Genomic DNA, 21,958 nt, shown 5'->3' with positions numbered 1-21,958 from the left:
CCCTTATAGCAAAAACCTCTCCAAAAAAAAAAAAAAAGAAAAGCGCCTGCACATCCATGTTTACTGCAGCATTATTCACAACTGCTAAGACATGGAGCCAACCCAAATGTCCAATAACAGGTGAATGGATTGAAAAAGTGTGACATATATTTACTTTGGATATTACTCAGCCATAAAAAATGTGACCTTGGCATTTGAAGAAAGTGAATCGATATGGAAGATTTATTGCTAAGTGAAGTAAGCCAGACTGGGAGACTTTGTATGTCCTTACTTAATACAGACCAAATGTTTTTACTCTATGGCAGAAACTGAAAGATTGGAAGACACAAAAACATGGAGTACAATTGTGAATACTAGAGACAATGTGGGAAGAGAGTGGGAAGTGGGGGAGGGTGATAGGATTGGAATCAAGGGGAAAAAGAAAGAAGCAAAACATTTAAGGGACACAAAAATAAAAAATTAGCTGTTGATAACATGTATGATAATACTTTTAACTGGCCTTATATACAATTTATTCATGCTGGGAAAATTCATTTTACAAGCTATAATCATATATAGTGATTGAATGTATTAAAAAAAGATGGGGGGAAGTGTAAACCATACATACATGGTGTCACGCCTAAGATTTATTTAACAAATTCAACAACTATTGGAGCAACTATGAATTAGGAATCAGATACTACTGTAAACAACTTTTCAAGTACAATAACTTAACAAGATAGATAAGTATTGGAAACAGACAAGTAAGAAGGTTAATACTTATGTAGGCTATGATAAATCCATGTTCCACAAGACAGGGTGAAACTAGTACAAGAGAGACTTCCTTGAGGCATTAATCCCAAACTGACTCTCTTAAAGGGTGAATCTTTTGTTTGTTTGTTTGTTTTTTGTTTGTTTTTTTGAGAGGCTTTTGCTAGAGGGCGTGCGCTCGCCAGACAGAGAGAGACAGAGAGACAAAAAGTAAGAAATCATCCCCCAGGGGGGATGGCCATGCTGCAATCCCTTCTCCTCCATTCTCCTCTTGGGCACACACGCACACGCGCCCGGCGTGAGTTTTAGGACACCTCGTCCGGAATGCGAACCACGGTCAACTACGTGGGAGTCCAGCGACATAGCCATTACGTTAATTGCTGGTCTCTTAAAGGGTGAATGGTAATGAGTCAAGTAAAGAGTTAAGATGAGACTGAGGAATTATGTTAGGACCAAATACTGAATGTCCTGAAACAGTATGCCAAGGAGTTTATCTGGACATGTAAAATGTGAATCATAGTGCCTACACAAAATAAGTTTTCAATAAATATTTTTCTGTATTATTATTTAAAAAAAAAAAAACAACTGCAAAACTACTTACCTTTAACACCTAAATAGACTTCAGCATTTAGTGCCCACTTGTTTTATCTCTCTTTTTTGGGGGTTTTTGGCTTAGAGAGTATACACTCACCAAAGAGAGACAGAGACAGTGAAAGGAAAAGTGAGAAATTACCCTATGGAGGGATGGCCATGCCACAATCCCTTCTAGGTTTTCTTCCTGAGATCATGGACACGCACACACATGCGCCCAGTATGAGTTCCAAGCCACCGGGTGTGGAACTCAAACAGTGGTTGGTCTTGTGAGAGTCCAGTGACAAAATCAATACACCATCTGCTAATCCCATTTTACTTCTTGAATTTTACAGAATTTCTGTGCATTTGGGTCAACATGTTATCTATTTCTTTTAAAAAATAACCTCTCACTCATACAAATCACAGATTTATTATCTTACTAAACTACCCACTGAAATATGTTTTAATTTTCTTCTTCACAAGACAAATGAGCTTTCTTTGTGGGGAATTGTCAAAGAAATATTTCTCATAAGAAATTCAGAGACTGTGGGAATGGAAAACACACAAACACACACACACAAATCCTCATACTTTCATAACCTAGAGATTATCATTATAAATATTATTTCTTGTTCTTCCCAGTTAATCATTATGCACATAAATATATATGACACATACTATATAAGGTATGTGTGGACATCTTTTTCTACTGATTATAAGAATCCTAATAAAAGCACGTAAAGTATCCCTTTATCAACTAATTGGCAAATATTTTCCACTTTTTTAATCTGAAGGAATTTTTTGATGTAGACAAGATTTATTAATTTTCTTAACTAAAATCTGTCAAACTTCAACCTTGTCATTTCTTCATTTGGAGTTTTAATATCAGTTTATTGGAGAGGTTGTAAAGTCCACCTCCATCTAATGATCAGTTAATATTCTTTATTGTTTTTCATATAGCATTTTAAATTATTTTAACTCATTATTAATAAAAATTAATTGGTTCTGTTAAATGATACACAATAAAAAAAATCAAGTCATAAAGGGAAATACAAAGTAGAAGCTTTAAAATTTCACTACCCAAATGTAACATAACAATAAATAGATGTTAGAAATCTCAGGACCAGTAGATGGTGTAATGGTTACATCGCTGGACTTCCACATACTTGACCTTGGTTTGAGTCTGGGCCCAACAACTTAAAACTCACTAGGTGCGTGTGAGTGTGTGCCCCAAATCCCAGGAAGATAATGAAGAAAGGATTGTGGTGTGGCCATCCCCACTTTGAGGTGATTTCTCTATTTCTATCTCTTCATGGAGAAGAGGTGAGAAAGATGAAGGGAAAGGAGAGAAAATGAGGAAGGAAAGCTAGAAGAAACTAATACTAACCTTCATTTCAAACAAGAAACATCAATTATAATTTTAATCATGTTTAAAAGAAAAGAAGAAAATGGATATAAAATCTAAAAATACAAAACTTCAGATAAGGGACCAGCTGATGGAGTAATGGTTACATCATTGGACTCCCATACAGTCGGTCATGGCTCAAGTCCTGGATCTGGCAGCTTAAAATACACTGGGCGTGTGTGCATGCATGCCTAAGATCCCTAGAAGAGAATGGAGTAGAAGGGACTGAGGTGTGCCCATCACCACTGGGGGGTGATTTTTCACTTTCTCATTCTCTGTCTCTCTCTGTTTCTCTGGCAAGCACACATGTCCGTTAACAAAAATCTCTCTTTTAAAGAAAAATAAATTAAAACTTCAGATAATTTCCTTCACCATAGGAAATACCACTTCTTTAATAAGGAGATTTCAAAATAATTACACTTAAAAGATCACTTATGATACATAGTTAACTAAACATTTCAGTTTGGGAAAGTATCAATTTGCTTTATATTACAAACAATTAACATTCTCACACTTCATGTCACCTAATTTTTGTGAACTACATTGCTATTTCAACATTGTCAAGGTTTAAACACATCAACGATGAGCATCTTAATACTGGTTAAAATGAGTTGTTAGGTCTCTATTTTAAATGAACAGAGTTCCTTGACCTTGTCTTCACCCATTTCTGGTTTCTTCCTTTGACTCATCTCTCAACTGAATTTATGTCATTCAAGAAAAGATCAAAAACTCTTATCTTCTTGGGAACCAGCAGTTAGTGTAATGGCTATGTCGCTGGACTCCCACATAGTCGACTGCAGTTTGCTTCCTGGACCCGGTGGCTTTAAAACCACGCCAGGCGCGCATGCGTGCGTGCCCAAGATCCCGAGAGGAGAATGGAGGAGAAAGGATTGCGGTGTGACCATCCCCCCTGGAGGTGATTTCTCGCTTTCTGTCTCTATGTCTCTCTCTGTCTGTCTGGCGAGCGTACGTGCCCTATAGCGATAACCTCTCCAAAAACAAAAACAAACAAACAAAAAAACAAAACCAAAAACCAAAACAAAACAAAACCAAAAAAAAACCAAAAAACTCTTCTTAACTTTTACTTCGTTTTTATATACTTATTAAACTGTCATGGTATATTCTTGGACCATACTGTATTTCCAAACTTGTAAAACAGTGTTTTATTTCTATTGGCACTGAATTTAACTGAGAGAAACCCGAGGCCAGGTAACTACTTGAAAGCGACTTCATTTTTCTTTTCCTAGTTTTTTTTTTTTTTTACAAATTCTTTTTATCACAAAACTTTGACTTAAATAGACAAATTTTGAATTTGTCTTAGTGTTGATCATTCTGTATAAATATTGAACATGGTATGATTTTTCAATGCACAGATCAGTTCTTTATTTCACAGAAGTACTTTCTCTTTGATTTGTTTCTTTCTCCCTTCCAGAGGCACCAGTTATACTTTAGGCTACTTTTTCTTCTGTACTGCATTTTCTCTACAGTAATTATATTTTCTAGAAGTATTATATAATGACTCATCATTTCCTTAGCCCTCAATTTCTTTTCATCTCATTTTCTTATTTATCTTATCTTTGGGAGCTTATTGGATTTATGCTCCTGAAAATTATAACTCAAACATAGAACATTATCTTCTTTTCCATAATACATTGTTTTTCTCTGAATTCTTCCCTTTTTAGTAATTTCTTTCCTCTCTCCATTATAGCAGCACATTGGCATACATTTCCTTTTCCTTTATTCCACTTTGCTTATGCCTGTGGGTTTTTTTTTTCACATATATTATTTATTATTTGTTTTTCATAGTTGTTATCATTTATTTAGCTGGGTATCTGATCTTCTCTCTTTACTACAAAAACATAAAAAAATTTGTTTTGTCCTGTTAGACATAATTTCATGTTCTATCCACTTTTTTTCTGCAACTTGAAATGCTTACTTGGGAAAAAGAGTGCAGCAGAAACTGTGCACAGACATTAGACATTCGTAGAACAGGAACACTACTCTATCTTCTGAGATGACGTTTAAGAAATTCCTCTATTATAGTTCAGTCTAGTAAAGGGAGTATATCTTATTTCCAAAGGGTAATTGTTCACACTTTGGCTTGATTGTCGAATCTGACATAAAAAGACCTGGAATATTCTTCCATCACACAGTATTGGCCTCATTTTTTCACTCTTCATGCCTCTTTTTTCTAGTTTAGCCAGAAGAAAGAGAAAATAGGAACACCAAATAAGTTCTTGTCACTCCAGTATGAAGAATATAAGGGAGAAATCTAAGGATTTATTTTTATTTCTAATTTAACTAAATTATGGTTAAAAAATATTAGCCAGTAAAAAAAAAATCTCTTCTTTATCTTCTTTCTTCATTATGGTTAAGAAATAGTATACAGTAAAAAAATCTCTTCTTTATCTTCTTTCTTCATTTATTGATTGAAAATGTGATTTTTTTTTTGGTAAATTTTCTTTAGCCATAAAGTATATTCTCAAAGAATGTAAAAGTGAACATACATCTGAGTAGATTTATGCACGTATTACTCAATTTCTCTGTATCTTTATGTATTATCTATTTACTTGATGAAATAGTATACAGTAAAAAAATCTCTTCTTTATCTTCTTTCTTCATTTATTGATTGAAAATGTGATTTTTTTTTTGGTAAATTTTCTTTAGCCATAAAGTATATTCTCAAAGAATGTAAAAGTGAACATACATCTGAGTAGATTTATGCACGTATTACTCAATTTCTCTGTATCTTTATGTATTATCTATTTACTTGATCTTATCTGAAATGAATGTCTATGTCATTATTGTAAATGAATGTCTATGCAATTATTGTATTTTATCAAGTTCTTATCACATTGTAATGGATTTTGTTTTATATATTTGACTGTAATATTTAATACTTTCAGGTTTATGATCATAACATCATCTATTTAAAATGAATCTTTCATAATGTCCTTCTACATTCTCCTTTGAACTACTTCTTTCTTTTTTATTTCCCTCTTCTCCTTCATTCTCCTCTTGGGACCTTGGGCACACATGCACATGCACCCAGCATGAGTTTAAGCCACCAGGTCCAGGACTCAAACTGCGGTCGACTACATGGGAGTCCATCGACATAGCCATTACGCCAACTGCTCATCCCTCAGCTTTGAACTTCTATCTCCAAGTCAAACTCATTCTCTCAAATTCTATCTGATAATTATGCTTTCAAATTCTGATTTTTGTAATGCCAGCAAATTTCTGCTTTACTTTTATTTGAATCCCTTTCCTCACTAATTCATTTTTTTGAAACATGAAATATATTTTTTTACAAAGAGAGTAGAAATCAAATTTAAAATATTCATGTAGATACCAAGTAACTTAGAAATGAAATATCACAATAAGTATTTTTGTGACACAATGGTAACATACTACTGAAGAGAAGCAAAATTCTACATGTAACCATAGTTCTAATCTCATTCTCACATGTGCATGCACATGCTTTATCATGAATGAAGAAAAAAAGTAACTATTTTTATTGACAGATACCTGTCATGATCCCATTCTTCTCACTATACTTAGAGGTACATGAAATCATAAATGTTATTGCAATTCCCATGTATATGTTTAATCTCTATTACACGGAATTTACTCCTAAAGAATTTATAATTTTGTCTTTGCATATTTTGAACTTTAAATAAGTGGTCTCATTACTATATAGCCTTCTACAACTTGCTTTTTGCTATTCATAGTATGTTTGAGAAAGGTAATTATAGGTGATTTTCATTCCTGAATATATCCAATTGTATGAATTTGCCTAAATTCATTTATCTATTCTGTTAATGTTCTTCTATGTTATTTCCAACTTTTCATTATTATTAACAATGTTGTACTGAGTATCTGTGAACATACACGAGAGCTTCTCCAGATCAAGATGAGAATACACAGAGGGTCAGGGGGTGGCATGGAGGTTAAGGCAGGTGAATACCACATGGCCAACTGCACAGTTCAAATCCCAGACCCAGAAGTTTAACAGCACTTTTAAGGACCAGTAGATAGCGTAATGGCTATGTCGCTGAACTCCCATGTAGCTGACTGCGGTTTGAGTCCTGGACCTGGTGTCTTAAATCTCATGCCAGGCGTGTGTGTGTGTGTGTGTGCGCCCAAGATCACAAGAGGAGAATGGAGGAGAAGGGATTGCAGTGTGGCCATCACCCCTGGGAGGTGATTTTTCACTTTCTATCTCTCTGTCTGTCTCTATCGGTCTGGCGAACGTATGCGTCCTATAGCAAAAACCTCTCCGCAAAAAAAGCACTTTGGGTGTGTGTACATGGGTGCCCAAAATCCCAAAAGAAGGATGGAGGAGAAGGGAATGTAGTACGGCCATCCTCCCTGGGGTGATTTCTCACCTTCCATCTCTGTCTCTATCTGTCTCTTTTCAGTGAGCATATGCACCCTGTAGCCAATAAAGAAAATGAAAAAAAGACACAGAATTACATATATTATGAGCATCTTTATCTTTTTGAAAATTGTTGGATTGTTCTCTAATGTAATTTTATCAACATACAATGATTTGACAGTTTCTACTCATACAAATCATTACCAACACTTGGTTCTGACAAAAACTATAAAACTTACTTTTTAATCCTGACTGGCACTAAATAGAGCTTCAATGTGTACTTTTCTGACTATTACTGAAGATGAGAATCTACATGTGTTTACTGCCAATTTTGATTTCTTCTTCAGAAAATTGCCTGTGTTTATTCTTCATGCTCCTGATGCTTTTTCTTCTTCTTACTTATTCACTTGATTTCTCATAATATATATTCAGGATAAAAATCAACTATATTCTAGATTAGCTGCAAATATCTTTTTCATTTTGTGGCTTGTCTTTTCACCTTTTTATATTCTTTTTTTTTTGAGGGGGGGAGAGATTTTTGCTATAGGGCGTGTGCGCTCGCCAGAAAGAGAGAGACAGAAAGCAAGAAATCACTCCTGAGGGGGAATGGCTACTCCTCAATCTCTTCTCCTCCATTCTCCTCTTGAGATCTTGGGTACGCATGTACACGCACTCAGCGTGAGTTTAAGTCACTGTGTCTGGGATTCAAACTGCAGTCGACTACATGGGAGTCCAGCGACATAGCCATTAGGCTAACTGCTAGTCTCTTTTTATACTCTTTTGAATCATTTTTTTTAATGTAAAATTTGTTGACTACTTAGTGTATGATTTATGCTTTATTATTTAAAAAATCTTCCTTAATCCCAAGTGATAACACTATTATCCTACATTTTCTAAAAGTTATAAATTTTGCTTTTCAAATTTTCACTAGCTTTAGGGACCAGCAGTTAGCGTAATGGCTATGTCGCTGAACTCCCACGCAGTCGACCACGGTTCCCCTCCCTGCCTCAGTGGCTTAAAACTCACTCTGGGTGCGTGTGCGTGCGTGCCCAAGATCCCGAGAGGAGAAAGGAGAAGGGATTGCGGCATGGCCAACCCCCCTGGGGGGTGATTTCTCGCTTTCTGTCTCTATATCTCTCTCTGTCTGTCTGGCAAGCGCACGCTCCCTATAGCGAAAACCTCTCCAAAAAAATTTTTTTTTCACTAGTTTTATTGAGGTATATAATATGCATACTGTAAAATTCAACTTTGTAAGTGTATACCTTATAGATTTTTAAAATTATTATTTATTTTAATTGTATTTGTTGTTGTTATTATTTTTAATTTGACCAGAGACAGAGAAAGAGAGAAAGAGAGAAAGAGAAAGTGAGAAAGCGAGCTCCAAGTCTGGGAATCGAACCATGGTCAGCCATATGGGAGGTCCAGTGCCCTAACCATCATGCCACCTGCTGGTCCCTGATTTTTTTAAAGAAACAACTTTATATAATCATGCAAGTCTACAGTTCAGTGAGGAACATTTTCATCATTCCAAAAAGGCTCCCTTGTGCCCATATGTAGTCACTCCCCACTCCCACACAAGCCCATTGTAACTACTAGTCTATTTTGTGGACATTTCACAGAAATAGAATCATAGAATATGTATTTTTTTGTATCTCCCTTTATTCATTTAGCATACAGTTTTTAAGAGCCATTATGGCATAACATGAATCTGTAGTTTGTTTCCTTTTAATTCACAATAGTATTCCATTGTAGGAACATACAACATTTTGTTTACCATTCACCAGCTGATGGACTTTTGATTGTTTCTGCCTGGGGACTACTATGAATAATGATTCTAAGAACATTCATACACAAGTCTGGTGTAAGCATGTTAACACACCTAAGCACAGAAATATCAGGCTGTATGGTAAGTTTTTGTTACATTTTTTAAGTGATTAGAAAGCCCTCTTGGAATATGGATATAGAATTTTACCTTTCACCAGTAATGTGTAAGAATTCAATAAACTGTTGTATGTGGTAGTTTTGTTTTCATTCAGTTCAAACTATATTCTAATTTATTTTTCTTTCTTTTTTGTCCGAGACATTATTCATATAGTCAAATTTCCAACAATGCCCCAAATCTCTTTCTGTTGTTGATTTTTTAATTTAGTTTTGGGCAGGGAACATATTTGGTTTGATTTCAGTATTTTTTAATTTACTGAGACATTTTATACTTTATGGTCCAACTCATAATATTGGTCATTGGAAAAGTCATGATGCATTTTTTATTTTTGCACAGAAAAATATGTCATGATTTTTCCAATGACCCAATATATTCTGGAGAAAGCTGCATATGCACTTTAAAAAATATCGCTGGCTTTAGACTGTTCTATAAATGTCACTGTATTACCAAAAAGGATGTTAATAGGGGTAGTAAAAATAGTTATTTCACTAATTGTTTACTATTAAAAGGGAACGCTTCTAACATGTCACTACTAAATAGTACTGTGGATATATTTTAGGTGGATATACAGTATCAGGTTAAACAAATTATTTCTATTCATGCTTTGCTAAGAACTTTTATGATGAATACTGAATTTTATCAAATTTACTGCACACATTATAAGTATATAGCTACTTTTGTTTGACAATAAGTAAATCTCATGTAATGATATCTTGATATTAAACTACTCTTACATTCTATAGATACTCTCAACTTGATAGTGACATAGTCTTTTCTTTTAAGAGGTTTTTTGCCTTAGGGTATGTGTGCTTGCCAGGGGGAGAGGTAGGGGGAGAGAGAGAGAAAGCCAGAGGCAGAGAGAGGGAAATAACCCTTCAGAGGGGATGGCCACCCTGCAATCCCTTCTCCATTCTCCCCCTGGGATCTTGGGTATGCACACACATATGGTCCTCGTATGATCTTCAAGCCACTGGTCTAAGACTAGAACCACAGTCAGCTATGTGGAAGTCCAGCAATGTTACCACTATGTCATCTGCTGGCGCTGATTATGACATATATTTTTAAATAGTAATGGATTCACTACTCTTAGGGGAGTTTGGCTATAAATGCCCTAATTTATAATCCCATGTCAAATTTTTGTTATCAAGGCTATATTAATTTCATATCTGCAACAGTGGCCCCATTCTTTCTTTTTTTTTTCTTTTTGAGAGGTTTTCGCTATAGGGCGCATGCGCTCGCCAGACAGACAGAGAGAGACATAGAGACAGAAAGCGAGAAATCACCCCCCAGGGGGGATGGTCATGCCCGCAATCCCTTCTCCTCCATTCTCCTCTCAAGATCTTGGGCACACACGCAGACGCGCCCGGCGTGAGTTCTAAGCCATTGGGTCCAGGACGCGAACCGCAGTCGACTAAGTGGGAATCCAGCGATAGCCATTATGCTAACTGCTGGTTCCTGCCCCATTCTTTATCTGGTTAGACACTGAAAAGTACTTTATAAGTAAATAAGAGAGCTTCTCGGCCTCTTAGTCTCCTGTTTCATTAACTTCTGTCCTATTTATTACTTTTTTTTTTTTTGCCTTTTTAAGTTGACAATTAATGAACTAAGCATAAAAATGATAACTTTAAAAATTAAAGAATCCAAAGTATCTTTCTTGATTTAATATAAAAATGTATGGTTATAAATTGCCTCAAATGTCATGTAGGCCCACATTCATATGTGTAAATATACAGAACTTTCAATATCTTTTGATTGTACTTTATACTTTGCATAAACAACTTGTTATGAGTTATTTAAAGGATGTGTATTTCCATTTTCAATGTATGATTCCTGACATTCATTTCCTGTTTACCTGAACTTTAAACAAAGAAAGTCACCTGCTTGACAACTTATTTGAATTTACACAACCTATTTTGTGACTTTATTTCAACAATTTATAGTTTTGTGTGTACTTGAAGAGAATGTGCGTATTTCTCAATCCAGCAAATTTTTACAATTATCTATCTATCTATCTGTTGTGATTTTCAAGCTGCCAGGTCCGGGACTTGAAATGCAGCATGCATGTGGGGGTCTAGACCCTTAACCACCACACTACCTGCTGCCCCCAATGAATCTTTGTTTATCAAAATTTATACAGTTGAATGTTTTGTGACTGCTCTTTTAAAGAAAAAATGTTAAAATCTGTAAAATACAGAATTTATCTTATAAAATTTAGTCATTTTTTGTTTTCCCTAAACTTAACCTATTTTATGAGATATACATAAGTTTAAAATAGTTTTACTTTCCTAGTGAATTCGTTATGGTACCTCTATCTTCATAAATGTTCTATTTTTTTCAAGGTTTATTTTAGTTTATTTAAACGTTGCTTTACCTTCTTTTATCATTTAATTTTAAAATAATACCTTTACCTAGTTAAAAATGGCAACAAATGGCCAGCAGGCGGCATGCTGGTTTGGGTGCTAGACTCCCACATGGCCAACCACAGTTAGGAGTCTTGGACTCGGTGGCTTGCTCTCTTTCTCTCTCACTCTCTCTCTCCTTGTCTCATCAAATTACAGCAGACAGTTTGTTGGTTAAAGCACTGGATTCGCACATTGTTGTCCACGGTGTGAATCCCAGACCTGGCGGCTTGCTTTCTCACTTTCTCTCTCTCGTCAAATTGAAAAATTTTTTTTTTTTTTGGAGAGGTTTTTGCTATAGGGCGTGTGCACTCGCCAGACAGAGAGAGACAGAGAGACAGAAAGTGAGAAATCACTCCCCAGGGGAGATGGCCACGCCACAATCCCTTCTCCTCCATTCTCCTCTCAGGATCTTGGGCACACACACATACGCGCCCAGTGTGAGTTTTAAGCCACCGGGTCCATGACGCGAACCACCAGGTCGACTACATGGAAGTCCAGCGACATAGCCATTACGCTAACTGCTGGTCCCAATAAATATTTTTTTAATGGCAACATAAAAGGATACAGAAATTTCACACCCAAATCATACCCCTCCTTCCACATTCACAGCCCCCATTCAATACAGATATATATTTTTCTTGGTTTCTCATTGTCCTCCTCTTTTAAATACATTTTAATTTTTAGAGTAATTTTAGTTTCACCATAAAATTGACAAAGTCCCATTTGATCTGTACCCCTACATTTATAAGCCTCTGCCACTAACAAAATTTACCACCAGAGTGGTATAATTATTATAATCTCATAAAGATTTTTTTTTAAAATGTTGTCAGAGGACATATACACTAATCACAAAGAAAGCAAGCGAGAAAGACCTCCCACAGGACATGATCATGCACGTACTCCCTTCTCCGTTTCTCCCTGCTATCATGGCTTGGGGCACAGCTTGCAAATGTGCGTGGAGTGTTTCTCAAGCTACGTAGTCCAGGACTCAGAGAGTGTACAACTAGCTATGTGGAATCCATCTGCCTTAACAATTAGGCCACAGACTGGCTATTCCTATCAACTTTTTAATGCAAATAAAAATATTTCATTTTCCCTTTCTTAAAAACACAGGCTATCAGAGCTGGCAGGTGGTGTGGTGGTTAAGTGCACTGCATTTCCACGTGGCTGACAATGGTTCGAGTTCCAAACCTGGCAGCTTGCTTTCTCACTTTCCCTTTCTGTCTCTCACTCTGTCCCTCTCACGTCAAATTTAAATAAATAATGTTTTTAAGTTAAATAAAATAATTCTTAAAAAAAAAAAAAAAAAAAAAAAAGGCTATTTTTTTAATTTTATATTACTGTTACAGGACCAGCAGGTGGCGTGGTGGTTAAGGTGCTGGACATTCCTACCTGGCTGACCAGGGTTCAAGTCCTGAATCTGGTGGCTTGCTTTCTCACTTCCTCTCTCTTTCATTCTCACCCTCTGTCTCTCTCTGCTCAAACTAAAAAGTAAATGAATAAACAAATATTTTTTTTAAAAGTATATTACTGTTCCATTCTACAATGATGGTCATTAACATACACTAAAATGCTGTGAGTAATTGGGTAAACCTAGTGACTTTCTGTTTCGTTCTTTTGTTCTACCTACGCATATAATAAGTACTATATTATTTATTAAAATATTATTTTTAGGGGCCAGAAAGTGGTATGGAGGTTAGGTGCTGGACTCCAACTTGACTGATCGCAGTTTCAGTCCCAGACCTGGCAACTTGCTTTCTCACTTTCTCTCTCTCTGTTGCTCTCTGGTGAGGGCATGTACCCTATACCAAATTTAAAGAAGAATAATAATGATAATAATTCTTTAAAAACATTATTTCTGTTTTAATTTGTAGGGACTCTCTCTCCTCTTGTTGCTCTCTTCATCTTTGACAAGACATTGACATTCTAAATTTCACCTACATTGAAATTTTATGCTAACTTTTCTTGCTCATAGATCATTTTACTTCTCAAACCTGAGAAACCAGGTCTTCTACAGTTCTACAAAAATTTTCAGTAAATTTTGTTTAAATATTGCCTCGTTCCCATTCTCTCTTCTCTTTTTCTTTAACCCTTAGTATCTGAAACTGCTCACTCTTCCTCTGTATCTCTTAATATTTTATATTTGTCATATTTGTCTCTTGCTGTTGCAGTCAAGGTAATTTCTTCAGTTCTATCTTCTAGTTCCCCATTTCTTCCTGAAGTTTGATCTAATCTGTTTAACATGTCCATAGAGTTGTGAATTTTTTCATTTCCAAAAATGATTTGGATTTTTTTAAGTGTATGGTTTAAAATCACCATGTTCTAAATCTTGTTTTTTGTATTACATTTAATTTTCATATTTGGCATATGAAAATTTCCCTTATGCTTGTATCCTCAGCTACACAATTAAAAGGATTTCTGATATAATGTATCCAATATTTCTAAGTTTTTAGTAATATAATGTGTTTCAGGATATCTATTTTTATCCATCATTTTTCTTCTCCAAGAACTCTTACTAATCACATGTTAAATCTCATTTTCTCAAATTTTTATCTTTTCTGGCACTTTTTAGTTTTTGTCTATACTTTGATCTCCAGTCCAATAATTTGAGTAAACTGGGGGGAAAAATCATGAGTAAAGGGGTAGAATAATACCTTTTGGCATTCTACTTGAATCTCAATGAATCTCAAATACTCTGTGTAAAAATATAATTCAAATGGGGCCAAGCAGGTGATGTGCTTAACTATGGTTTGAGTCCTAAACCTAGCAGCTTGCAACTCACGTTTGTCACGTACATCCATGCCCAAAAATCCCAAGAGAGAATGAAGGAGAAGGGACTGCGGCATGGCCATTTCTCCCTTTCTGTCCTCCGGTGAGTGCAACGCCCTATAACAAAAATCTCTCTCAAAAAATAATATGTGTGTGTGTGTGTGTGTGTGTGTGTATGTGTGTATGTGTAATTCAAATGTTTCACCACAGCCTTTACTAGTTTTATTCAATGGGTGTATATTTTGATGACTCTCTTATCTCCTTCCTCTGGTTACTAGGCCTTTCAGATGAGTTATTTTTCATTATTATCAGAGTCAATGGTAGAACTCGTGGCTGTGATTTTTTTTTTTTTTTAAGAGTTCTTTTTTTCACTACAGGGCACATGTACTCACCAGAGACAGAAAGTGAGAAATCACCCCCCAGTGGGAATGGCCAAGCCACAATCCCTTCTCCTCCAATTTTTTCTCCGAATTTTGGGCACGCATGCACATGCACCTGGCGTGAGTTTTAAGCTGCCCAGTCCAGGACTCGAACTGCAGCAGACTATGTGCGAGTCCAGCAATGTGATTATTACGCCACCTGCTGGTCTCATAACTGTTCATTTTAATGACAAGATCCCTGCAGGTGTGTAAGGTATTCTGAACATGGGCCACTGGAGCCAGCATCCTAGCACTCCAATTTCTCTATATACCCACGTTTAAGGACAGAAAGATGTGTCCCACCTATTTCAGGTACCGCTTGGTCTTCCGGTAGTCACTTACATAGAAGCCAATGTTCACATTCCTCTGAAGTGGACGGAGCAAGCATAGGGGGGAAGAAGTAAAAAGACGAGAAGTAGGAGGAATCTTTGAGTACAAAACTTCTCTCAAGATTTGCAGCCTTTTAGTCTTTAACTTAGGGCTCTACCATAGAGAGTTCAGCTGCTTTCTACCACATGGAAAAGAAATTCCCTCACTAGTTCTCTTGTTTTCTCTGCTGTTACTGCTTTTGTACCCAGTTATATATAAGATAGCAAACAGCTTGGTGCTGAAAGAAGTGAGTGATGCTTCTTTACAAGTGCCATATTCCCAGAATCCATGCCATACTGTATGTAATGGCTCTGTCAGAAAAAAAAAAAGGACTCATTTCAAATAATCCAAAAAAGAAACTATTAAGATACACATCTGTCAATATATAACAGACCTATAACCCATTGATTCATTTAACTATCAACACACTGTGATTTCACACAGTGTGTAACTTCTCAGGCATTACAATACTTGAAGTTAAGGTATTAGACAAATACACTTGGTTGAGAAATCTTATTTCCATAGTGGACATCTAATAACATTTGCTTTAAAATTTTTATAAGCTAGAATCATCATACCTATGTTATGGTAGAGTATTTGGGTATTTTGTCCATCTATTAAAACCACTTGTTGATAGAGTTCTATTTTGAAGATAACTATTAGTTTGTCAGTCAGGTAAGTCATGACACACTTTTCCTATGTTTTTCTATGCAAAATGCGACATGACTTTTCCAACAACCTAATATAAAACTTCCTACTCAGGAACAGTTTGTCTTTCTATTCAAGTTTGTCCTCTCTACTTTTTTATATATTTTGTTCATTATGGAATATATTTAGATTTACAGAAAAGTTGAAAGGTAGTACAGAGAGTTCTCAAATAGCATTCACCAGCCTTCTCCAACATTAACATCTTTTCAACCACAGTATGTTTGTCGAAACTAAGAACTCAACATTGACAGAGTATCATTAACAATATTTGATTACTCAATTTAAGCAGTTTTCCACTAATGATTTCTATTCAGGATCTCATCCAGGATACCACCTTTCATTCAGCCACATAAGCTTCTTTGGTCTACTGAAGTTTTCCATTCCTTGTTTTTCATTGCCTTGACAGTTCTGAACGCTACAGGTCAAATAATTTGCATAATATTGGGTCATCAGATCGTGATGCATTTTTCTATGTTTCTCTATGTAAAAATGTGTCATGACTTTTCTGATGACCCAACACTTTGGGTATATACGATGCACTCTCATGATTAGACTAAGATAATTTTTTGGAGTGTGGAGAATTTCCACAGAGGTGAAATGTCCTTCTCATATTTGTATCCTCTCTTCCAAACTCTTACATTTTCATCTATACATACTGTTTGCTTTGTTTTCATTTTTATTTTCTATATAAATTGTGACTATGCTAGTCACAATTTATCATCCTTTGATCTTCTTCCAATTTCTGTTTTATCTGTGTAACAGGTTTTTTCCTTCAAAATTTTCCCAGTTTTGTTATCTCATGATTCTACATTTTAATTTTATGTGCCGTTTCTTCCAAATTCTTAAAATTGTGTTCAGTAGTTGCCCTTCTGCAGAAACAGTTCTTTCATTTTTTACTGTTTTAACTTATAGTAAGTCTTTATTCATAATTATTATATGTTCCATAGCAATATTTTTCTGAGGAGCAGTCTTCACCTAGTAGTTAGTTTTGCTTATTTTTTTCCATTGTCTTTTTTTTTAATTTGATAAATAACCCTCTGCTAATGCTGAATGTTTCAATTTTTGCAATATACTGAAATTTTCCTGTCCCAGTCATTTGCAAGGGATTTTCATGTGCATGTGTAAAGGAAAGGAAATGGGTAACTAATGTTGTTTTCCAAAACAAAACTCTTTCCTTTTTTTGTTTTTGTTTGTTTTTGCTTTTGGCTACGCTTGGCAAAGAGAGACAGACACAGTGAAAGGGAAAGTGAGAAATCATATATCAGGGGAACTGCCACACTGCAATCCCTTTTCCTCTGTTCTGCTCCCAGGATCTCTGGCATGCACACACATGAGCCAGGCTTGAGTTTCAAGCTACAGTGTCCAGGACTCAAACCAAGGTTGGTCCTGTGGGAATCTAGTGATGTAACCACTATACCATTTTTTGGTCCCCCAAAATTCTCTTTCTAAAAAGCCACAAAGATAAATTGCTTCCTGAAAAATGGATCATTTGCATAATCCTTTGTTATGCATCTTAGGCTTTTTCTAAAACCAGTCTGATTCAGGAAGTATCCTGTTATGTGTATCTATTATTTCAGAAAATAGATCTATTTTTTTTTTTTTACCTTAAGGTCTTATAACTTCAGGAAGTACTTCGACTGACAGTTTGTGAGATTTGTTATCATTGAACCCTCTCATCATTCTTGTATTTTTTCTTTTCTCTTCTTTCATAGCTTTTACCCAATCTAAACAGCTGACATGCCTATCTAGGAGTTCATGAATTATATCCTTCTACTTTTACTAACTATTGTGTCAGTGAGAGATTTTATTTTTATTCTCTGTTGTGTTATTTATTGAAGTAAAAGAAGGGGAAAGAAGCTATCTTAAACAAGCTTATACAGGAAAATACATGTTTGTTATTTAATTTTAATTTTGTATTATCTATGAGCTAATATACATTTTTTTCTTTATTTTTAAATGTATTTTTCTTTATTTTAAAATAGATTTTCTTGATATTTTTACGTGATTGCATTTTTTTTCTATTTTTTTCTTTTTTCTTTTAGTACTTTTTGCCTTAGGGCACATAAGCTCACTGGGAGTTGAGAGAGAGACAGTGAGAGGTAAAGTGAGAAATCACCCCCTATGGGAATGGACAAGCAGCAGTCCCTTCTCCATTCTTCTCCTGGGGTATTGGGCACAGACACACAGGCCCAGTGTGATTTTCAAGCCACCAGGTCCAGAAATCAAACTGCAGCAGGCCATATGGGAGTCTAGCAATGTAATCACTACGCCATCTACTGGCCCTAGCCAGTTGCATTTATAACTAGAATCCTTTAACATTCTGAGTCAATCTCTTTAACTTAACCAAAGTTAAATGAGCAATCATTATCTTTTAATATTAAAAGTACATCGGTGCTTTCTCCCAGTAGTCTATCACTTAGTATATTTATAGTCCATTATATGAATGTGACCTTTTTCTACAATGCTGGCTTTGCTTGAACTGTTCCCTTCATCTCCATTCTCCCATACTCAGCTACTGATTTTTAAAAAAAAAAAAATGAAATGAAAATGTCTAGACTATCTAGCATGTTAGATATATCTCATCTGAATTTTGTATAGTTTTCGTCAGTGTTACTAATAAACATTTTGTAAATTTAAACACCAAAAGAATTGGCAACAGGAAGCCCATCTGTCAATATTTATATGACAGTACAACTTCCTTGGGTTCATTTGTGAAGAAAAGCAACTTTATAAAATATTTATGTACTGGGCAATATTATATGAATTGTAATTATTCAATTGGTTGCTACTTATAGGAAAAGTGTTTTTAAAAATCATCTAAATTCTGGATTTGGCAGATAAATGAGGTATGCTAGGACCTTAAGGCATACAGTGATCAACAAGTATAATTATTTTAAAAAAAGGAATACAATTCAAATGATAAATGACAATACAACATAAGAAAAGATCTGAGAAAACTTAAGCTATGTGGTATTCCCTATGTCAAGAAAGTGTTCACTGAAATTATATCCATACATGATTTTATTTTGACACAATATTTTATTATATCCTTAATATAGATAATAGTTTCTTTTTGGAAAGAAAATAAAATGATAAACTAACTTAAAGTTGATCTTACTCCATAATCCACTTTTAATAGAACATTTTATAAAACATTTCTATAATTTTTTCCACAGGAATCTATTATTTACCACTGGATCATTTTCCACAGGATTATAACACTCAACTTTCATGTTACATTAGACACAAAACTGTGAAAACACAATTTCAACAGATATATCCATAACCCATAATAAATGACATCAACTTACTTGTGCCCTAAATGCTTCAGAAAGTATCCTAGAACCTTCAGAGCTTGAACCCAAATACTTTCACTTTTTGAAGCCAATAATTTGTAGATCACCCTGAAAAATATGTAAAATATCTTTTAGGAACTTACCAATAAAAAAAAGAACTGTAAAAATAAGTTATAAATATATCAAATATAAAATTCTTTACAAAATTTTGCAATTTTCAGAAAAATTTTAAATTAGCACATTTACTTTTATTTTAACTTGGCTTTTGAATATCTATTCAAAAGAGCAATGTGATTGATTATTCATAACCCAGAACACTGAACAAAAGTTTTCCATTTTAAGATACATGTTTAGTTAGGTCATATCTCTTCTTCTCTTAGAACTGCCCTCAGCATTTGAACTTAATTTTGATTATTTCTCCTTTTTGAGAAATATGAAATGAAAATGTCTAGACTATCTAGCATGTTAGATATATCTCATCTGAATTTTGTATAGTTTTCGTCAGTGTTACTAATAAACATTTTGTAAATTTAAACACCAAAAGAATTGGCAACAGGAAGCCCATCTGTCAATATTTATATGACAGTACAACTTCCTTGGGTTCATTTGTGAAGAAAAGCAACTTTATAAAATATTTATGTACTGGGCAATATTATATGAATTGTAATTATTCAATTGGTTGCTACTTATAGGAAAAGTGTTTTTAAAAATCATCTAAATTCTGGATTTGGCAGATAAATGAGGTATGCTAGGACCTTAAGGCATACAGTGATCAACAAGTATAATTATTTTAAAAAAAGGAATACAATTCAAATGATAAATGACAATACAACATAAGAAAAGATCTGAGAAAACTTAAGCTATGTGGTATTCCCTATGTCAAGAAAGTGTTCACTGAAATTATATCCATACATGATTTTATTTTGACACAATATTTTATTATATCCTTAATATAGATAATAGTTTCTTTTTGGAAAGAAAATAAAATGATAAACTAACTTAAAGTTGATCTTACTCCATAATCCACTTTTAATAGAACATTTTATAAAACATTTCTATAATTTTTTCCACAGGAATCTATTATTTACCACTGGATCATTTTCCACAGGATTATAACACTCAACTTTCATGTTACATTAGACACAAAACTGTGAAAACACAATTTCAACAGATATATCCATAACCCATAATAAATGACATCAACTTACTTGTGCCCTAAATGCTTCAGAAAGTATCCTAGAACCTTCAGAGCTTGAACCCAAATACTTTCACTTTTTGAAGCCAATAATTTGTAGATCACCCTGAAAAATATGTAAAATATCTTTTAGGAACTTACCAATAAAAAAAAGAACTGTAAAAATAAGTTATAAATATATCAAATATAAAATTCTTTACAAAATTTTGCAATTTTCAGAAAAATTTTAAATTAGCACATTTACTTTTATTTTAACTTGGCTTTTGAATATCTATTCAAAAGAGCAATGTGATTGATTATTCATAACCCAGAACACTGAACAAAAGTTTTCCATTTTAAGATACATGTTTAGTTAGGTCATATCTCTTCTTCTCTTAGAACTGCCCTCAGCATTTGAACTTAATTTTGATTATTTCTCCTTTTTGAGAAATTGAAATAAGGCCTGAGAAAACAGTATTTAGTCTTTGTGGGACTCTTAAGTTAAGAAATAACTTAAAACAGCAACTAGGACACCAATGCTTTGTTTCTGTTTAGGGAAGCTGGTCAAAATACAGATTCTGTAAGAATAAAGCAGACATAAAGAAATAACGGAAAAAGCAAACTCATTTCCTATTAGTTTTGCAATTCCTGGTTCCTACTCTAATTAGATTTTTATGAACTAATAAATTATTCACTTTTGACATAAAACAGTATGAAAGGTTTTTCTGTTACTGGGGGGGAGGGCTCTACTAAAAAATCACACACCCTAATTAGTCATTTCAATTCTCTATAAAAACAGGGTCATATTCATTATAAATTTATAGATATTTTAGAAATGTTATCTTATCTGTAAAAATAAATCTATAAATTTTCCCATAAGATAGAAGGGAGCAATGATAACTACTGATATATAGTTTTGCAATTAATTTTAAAATCTAAGAAGGTTCTTTGTGAAGTTAACAATGGCAATTCTATGAAATTAGGGTGTATTTTCTTAGACTAAGTATGTTTATTTAAAAAAAGGAAAATATCATGGTATATTTGAAAGTCAAAGTAATCTAATCTCAACAAACAAAGCTAGTAAAATAAGGTGCAATATAATTTTCTTACCAATTCAGTAACATTCATAAAGAAGAAAAATAGCTTAATGTTAATTAATATAACTTATTTTACTTTTACCAGTAGCTTATATTATGAAAAAAATTGTTGATATTTTTTTCAACCGTAACCAGTTAAGAGTCCATTTTCTAGAATACAGACTTTCAAGTGCTTCCTATTAATATCTTTCTTTTTTTTTAATCTTCTGAGGAATAGACTGTAAGTAGAGGTAAACTACAGAGCGATAATGTTCCTTAGAAGATAATTTTATTTAAATACCACATATGAGTTTGTATATGTGTTCACATTTAAATCAGTTTGCAGAATTTATAGCTACTAAGTTCAGTAACAAAAAGGACAAGTTTTTTTTATTATTATTATTATATTTTTAATCGCCCAAGGGTATGCCACTTGCCAGAGAGAAGATAGAAAGAGAAGAGAGAAAGAAAGAGGAAGAAAGCACCTCTTGTTGGGATGTGGTCATACTGCCTTCCCTTCATATCACCATCCAGTCAGGACTTTGGGCATACAAGCACATGCTCATGGCATATTTCTCAAGTCACCCAGTCAGGATTCAAATCATGGTGAGCTATATGGGGTCTGAGTCCCTTAACTACTGAGCTAGGTAGGGACGGTTCTCCCCTAAACTACAAGTAAGAATAGGGAAGTCATTAT

The 21,958-nt window shown here is 34.3% G+C and overlaps 2 protein-coding genes across 4 annotated transcripts in view; both read right to left on the bottom strand.

The window, feature by feature from the left end:
• Positions 1 to 19,115, bottom strand: part of NBEA (neurobeachin) — a 615,556-nt gene extending 596,441 nt beyond the window's left edge. For all 3 annotated transcript variants that reach the window (XM_014591554.2, XM_014591555.2, XM_014591556.2), the window contains exon 1: positions 19,027 to 19,115. The gene's annotated coding sequence lies outside the window, so the exon portion shown is untranslated. The remainder of the gene's footprint in view (positions 1 to 19,026) is intronic.
• Positions 19,116 to 20,215: 1,100 nt separating this feature from the next.
• LOC106735969 (neurobeachin-like) overlaps positions 20,216 to 21,958 on the bottom strand; it is a 176,659-nt gene continuing 174,916 nt past the window's right edge. Inside the window, 1 exon segment of the mRNA XM_014591546.1 lies at positions 20,216 to 20,312. Within this exon segment, the coding sequence (XP_014447032.1) occupies positions 20,216 to 20,312 (97 nt within the window).

This window comes from Tupaia chinensis, unplaced genomic scaffold (genome assembly GCF_000334495.1).
Source record: "Tupaia chinensis unplaced genomic scaffold, TupChi_1.0 Scaffold000597_1, whole genome shotgun sequence".
Lineage (NCBI taxonomy): Eukaryota > Metazoa > Chordata > Mammalia > Scandentia > Tupaiidae > Tupaia > Tupaia belangeri.
Note: the sequence above shows the minus strand (reverse complement) of the source record. Positions and strands in the feature narration are given on the sequence as shown.